Raw genomic sequence first — 6,000 nt, forward strand, 5'->3', positions numbered from 1 at the left:
TAAGTCTTTGGAGAAAAATGAACAACCCTTTCTACCTCTCCCAAATAAACTTAATGTCCCCTCACATAATGCTGTACTAGATTTTTAGTAGTATAGATCAGTGTGTGATTAAAAAGAGCTTTATGACCAACTGTGGGAGATCAAAGAAATAAAATTGAAGACCAAAACTTTGCAAGGGAAAAAAGTGGTTAAGGGAATTCAGTGACAGCTATTAATGTCATGCTGAAATGATGACTCCAATAGAAAGTTTGAAATAATTATCTGAAATGTACGCTAATATGGGATCATCTAAAATGGCTTTCAGTTTTAATCAAATTAGGTGAAAGTAGATTTTCTATAGTCATCATTTCATAGTATAGCTGACTCGAATTTACATCTCAAGGTCTTTATGTAAAACTCTACTGTCATCTTTTACAGAACAATGCCCCAGAAGAGGTTGAAGAGGTAAAAACCAAGGAAGTGGGGACACCTGCAGTCTTAGTCACTGACAATGGATTTAGAAACAAAGTTGCACATTAGTCAAATCCCATCCTTTTTTTTTTTTTTCTTAGATAAATATTTATGCTTAGTGTAAACATTCTGTGAATGAAGTTGATGCTTCCGTGGAATATATTAATATATTACTGTATATCCACATTTTCATGGAATGGTACAGTGGGAGACTGAGCAAACACTCTTCTGGCAACTTAGTGGAACAACTAAAAGGCTTTGCATGCTTGCTTCTTTAAGCTGCTTTTTTCTTTAGTGAATACAGTAGTTTATATTTGATGAAAAGAAAAAGTAACCATCACCATTTACTCACAATTCCCAGGAGAACTGTTAACAAGCTATTAAGCTTCTTGTCAATGTTAACTAAATATAACACATGCCAGACAATAAAACAGCTACCAAGGGATTATCCTGTTGCCCTTTGAGTATGGTGGATAGTAATAATTCGTCATTTGTAATCTTGTGTCCTTTTGCAGATCCCTAAAATATGTTGGATTATAATGTTTAAACAAATGTTGATGGAATGCTTGTCTTTTCCAATCAACTATGAATACATATAGTACGGTTTAAAGATGTTAAGAGTGTTGCAGTATGTCTGACCCCCTTTTCAGGAGTAGTGTAGTATGTTAATGAGATCTGCTTTTATGTGATCCGTATCAATGGATGGTTTTTGAAAAACCTCTACTTAAGCAGTTAGTGTTATTGGTGTTTTATTTTACTTTTTTGACCCTTTAGGATCCCCATTCACTTGTAAAGTATACTTTTTTATTTGGCCTAATGTTTTCTAGATGTAAAGAAAATGTATTTTTAAAAAAAAAAAATCTAGAAAATCAATCCTTTATGCACCAAAGTTGGCTTTGAAAAGGAAAGTAAAATCATTTTCTTGCTTAATAAGCAAGAAGCCATGGATTTTTTTAACTGACAAATAGAGATGTGTCTAACCTGTTAGTCTTTGTATGGAGACAAAAATGTTGCATATAGATAATAGGACATTGCTTGTAAATATTTCAGCAGATTTGTAATATATTTTTATATTATGAAATGTACTGTAGATGTTTTTCTAGAGGCATGAAAGTTAAAATGTATATATTACGGTAGAAATAATATTGAAGGATATTGTAATTCACTAGTGCTGCCAGAAGAATTGTTTAAAAAAAGCACCTTCCTTAACAATAAAAAACCTTCTTTTACATACCTAAGGGACTATATACTACTGTTAATATCTGTTGTAAGAACAAAAATACATTGAACATCCTTCCCAGAAATCTTAGGGGGATGAATAGTACCCATAATTAATTCATGGCGCTTCTTTCTAATAGTGAACATGAAATTAGTTTTTTCCTTACTGTTGGAAGGAACTAATATGTAAAATTTGTATGGATATATGCAGTCAAACTGCAAAGTTAGTCCTCCTTATTGGGGAGGAATTTACTACAGTGAAACTAATAACCAGCAGTTTTTACACTAAATTTTTATTAAATAGAATAAAACTTAAAGTAACCCTTTGGTTGCAGAAGTGAGCATATCCTACTATAATACAAATGCATTCTGCATTGGTACTGACACGAGTGTCTTGCTTAGCTCCAATGGGTTAAAAATGTTACTTATATACACAAAAAAAAAAATCTTATCAAACAAAATGAAGTGCAGATTAAAAGCACCACTAATATAAGATGTTCTGGAATGGTTGTTTAATAAGGGTATTATGCATAAAATCTGTAGTGATGTGACTTTATTTTTGAAAAAAATGCAGTGTTTTGGGTTTGTTTTTTTTTTTTTTTGCTTGAGCACTTCACCTACTGCTTTTTCTGTACCTATAAAGTAATCCGTAATCTTTGTTTCCTTTTTTGAATTTGTTATAAAATTGCCAAATAGAAGTGTTTCAGATATAGTTTGTATTTGTATTTTTTTAATTTTATTGCTTCATGAGTTTCTTGTAAGTCATTTATAATTGACAGATGATTGTAGACCTTGCCTGAGTATTTTTTCTAATAAAACAAAGCAAACAAACCTCATTAGCTTCAAAACTGTGAGATTTCAATGAAGTTTTCAAAGATAAATATAAAAATGTCACTATCTCTTTATTTCCTCTGTAAATAGTAACATTGCATACCTTTACACAATTGGGAATTCATGGATTCAAGTCACGTATTGTTCATGTAAACTGTGACTTTCTTTTCTTGGGTTTGAGAAAAGTATTATCTGGTGTTCTCGTGGTACAGCTTCTGCCTTGGAAGGAAAAATCAGTTGAAGTTCAAAACATCTAGGAAGAAATGGATACATTAGAATTAAACTTTCCATAGTAGTCAAAAGGTAAGTGGTTTTTTGGCACTGTTTTACCTTGAAGTTATCAAAGTGAATTGCTAGAAGTATTTACGCTTGAAAGTTGTTTATATTCTACAAATTATGTAATTACGTGGTGGTGTTTTATGTTTCAAGTGACAGTCATGTTTCTCTAAAGCTTTTGTGTGTGTCCCCAGATGAATTTTAGTTTTGTTAGAGTGCCAGATACATGGAACTGGCATTTCGTGCTGGGAGGCATTGATCACCTTGTTCTGAAAAAAGATCTTATTGCTCTTACTGTTGTTCTTGAAAAGTGTTAATGAAATAATTGGCTCGGAGTAGTTCCATGTGCTTTCTTTCAGGATGTAACATATAGAGGTTTCCTTCTGTCTTTCTCAAGAATATTTTTTTGAAATAGATTTTCCAAATACATACAGAACACACATTCCCTCCCAGCTGGAGTGTTTATTTTCTTTTATAGAGAAATGTCACCAAGACAAACCTGTAGTTATTTTACCCTTCATTACAGTCTGTTTCCAGACTGCTTTAAATGAGTAGCTATATAAATATCCTAAATTTATACTTTTTTGCTTAGGGGTTCTGTATTATCTTTTACACGTTACAGAAGGCGAGCAAAAGAAAATGACTAATTTTACAGTTAACTTTAAATCATGGCAAAATACACTGGAGTGTGTAAGCCATGGGGAGACGCTGAGGGAGCTGGATAAGTTCAGCCTGAAAAAGAGAAGGCTTTGGGGGAACCTAACAGCAGCCTTCCAGTACCTAAGAAGTTACCAAGAAGGTGGAGCCAAGCTCACTTAAAACTGCACAGCAGGAGGATTAGAGGTCGTAAATTGAAATGGGAGATTTTTTTTTTTTTTCCCCTATGAGGGTAGTCAAGTGTTAGAACAGATTACTCCCAGAGATCCCAGAACTCTGTCCTTGACTGTTTTCAAGATCCAGACAGAGCTCTGAGCAACCTGGTCTGGATTCAGTGTTGTTAGTGTTGCACTGAGCAGGAGATTGGACCGGATGCTCTCTCGGAGGTCCCTCCCAATGTGAATTATTCTGTTTCGGTGATTCAGAACTAAGTAGGCTTTCTTTTCCAGCCCACATGCTCAGGAAGACATCAGCTGTGTTTAGATCACATTAGCAAGCCGTTCATGTGTTCATAGGTCATGGTTAGAGCTGGAGCTGTTTGAACTGAAAACCGATCAGCTGTGGCAGCAACTTGGATCTGGGGCTTTAGTCTACGTCGTTTTGGCCTACTGTATGCTTGAACTACACTGGCACTGTTGTCTTAAGGTAGATGCTGATGCTTGAGGATGTGGGTCAGAAAAGGGCATGGGATGGAATGTTTATTCCCCCACTGCCGGGCGACACCAGCAAGGGTGTCTGGAAATCTCAAATATGTTTGTGGGTGTCTTGGGTTATCTTACTTCTGGGACACCTTTAAAGAGGAAGCGCTGAATCAAGCTCTTGGAAAGTTATGCTTCTCAGGAGTTGCAGTGCACCCAAATATCTGTGCCCAAAATCACCAGTCCTTTTGGAATGTGTTGGCTTGAATTTTACAGTTTCCTAAAGCTGAATAAAAGGATTTTTTTTAGTGAGGAGTGCTGTTTTGGGAATGAAGAACACCTTTGCCTTTAGCTTAAGTGGATGAAAAGTCTGCTCTGGGAAGACTTCCTAGCATTTGGGCATAGCGTACAGCTGATTGTTTGATACTAGATATCATTCTATCTGTACTAAAGCACTTGAATAGACTGAGCAGAAACGCATCAGTTCTTTTCTAATACTTCTATTGCATATAAGTTTCTCTGAAGGTCCTGTGATTTTTCAGATTTTGGCCAAATTACGTAATATGCAACACTATATTTTTTTTTTTCTTGACTTCTGTGTTCTATTAATTACATCAGTAGTTTCTGATTTAAATTATATATTAGATCTGGACTAGCTTCATTTGGGAACAAATAGGTTAATTATGTTTAAATCTGCATTGTTTTTAATAATAGGAATTTAAGTGGTTGATTTGTGTTCCTTTCAGCTTTTCAGCGCAGCATGTGAATTGAGCATCATAGAAAACCAGTCTTATTTAATACTTCAGTCTGAAATTGATGCTATATCCTCACCTAATGCTTTCTTGCCTTGACATTTTAAACTTGCATATGAACCTATCATAAGTATTTCTCTTGTCACATTAATGTGTGACAAGTTCAACAGGAAAAAAAATCGTCTCATCAGGAAAGCTGGCTTTTAAAAAAGCAGCTGAATCTATGGTTTCTTTCAGTCACTTTCTGTAACTTGTTAAGTAGACATTCTGTAAATGGCTCCTGTATGCATATGGCTCTGAAAGTAAAATAAACAGTTTGATCCTAAAACAAGATCAAAACATTCCAGCAACAGAAGATGGTCTCTGACATCACGTGGATTTTCTTAGTCAGGTAAAGTTGCCCTTAGATCTCTTAGTTATCCTGGTGTTTGTTTATTCCAAGCAAAGAATACTCTCTGGTAAACTATGTTGCTTCAACTTTTAATAAAAATTTCTGAATTGTCTATTTTAGGGGGAAAAACCCCACTTGCACTTTGAGCAATACGATGGAAGAAATATTTTAAAATCAAGAATATCCATTTGTTCATGCCTTTTCAATAAGACCCCTTTTTCTAAAATTCTCTGTGCTTGCAATTATAGAAACCAAATTGAGACTAAAAGAATGAACGCCCATATTAATACAGCTGTAGTCTCCTAGTGCTTATAATGAGAAGAATCAGCTATAAATACTAGAGGTGAATCTCTCAAAGTATACTTATGAGAAGAATTATTACAGTGCTGAAGGGCTTCCTTATTGTAATCTCCATTATAATATTTTTTCCTAATGTAGGATGAACTAAAATCTGATCAACAATAAAAACCTCATACTCCTGAAAGATTAAGATTTTTTTTTTTTCAACCATCTCTTCTGTTATGTCTCCCTGAATATAGTAGACAAAGTAGAAAAAACAAATAGATTTAGGTACACTGTCAGATCTCAGGTTATCTCCTGGAAGGGTGGGGCGGGGGGGCAGAGATGAATTGTGTTAAAGCAGAACGTTGGTTCCAGGAGACAGAAGCTGTGAATTTACTCTTTCCAGGTAAGAAACTCTGGTGATGAGCATAGACCAATGTTGCAAACTATATTTTTGGATTTTGACTGGAAATGGCAATACTGAGAATTTCCTTTCTTACTGTAT

At 34.7% G+C, this 6,000-nt stretch overlaps 1 protein-coding gene across 3 annotated transcripts in view; it reads left to right on the plus strand.

The window, feature by feature from the left end:
* AEBP2 (AE binding protein 2) overlaps nt 1-2,504 on the plus strand; it is a 52,677-nt gene extending 50,173 nt beyond the window's left edge. For all 3 annotated transcript variants that reach the window (XM_087766074.1, XM_087766076.1, XM_087766075.1), the window contains one exon: nt 418-2,504. Coding sequence is in view for 1 of the 3 variants with exons in the window: in XM_087766075.1 (XP_087622201.1) it covers nt 418-448 (31 nt within the window). In the remaining 2 variants the exon portion in view is untranslated. The remainder of the gene's footprint in view (nt 1-417) is intronic.
* Nucleotides 2,505-6,000: the final 3,496 nt, after the last annotated feature.

The sequence above is a fragment of the Nipponia nippon genome, unplaced genomic scaffold (genome assembly GCF_047370975.1).
Source record: "Nipponia nippon isolate SJK-2023a ecotype South Korea unplaced genomic scaffold, ASM4737097v1 scaffold_3, whole genome shotgun sequence".
Classification (NCBI taxonomy): domain Eukaryota; kingdom Metazoa; phylum Chordata; class Aves; order Pelecaniformes; family Threskiornithidae; genus Nipponia; species Nipponia nippon.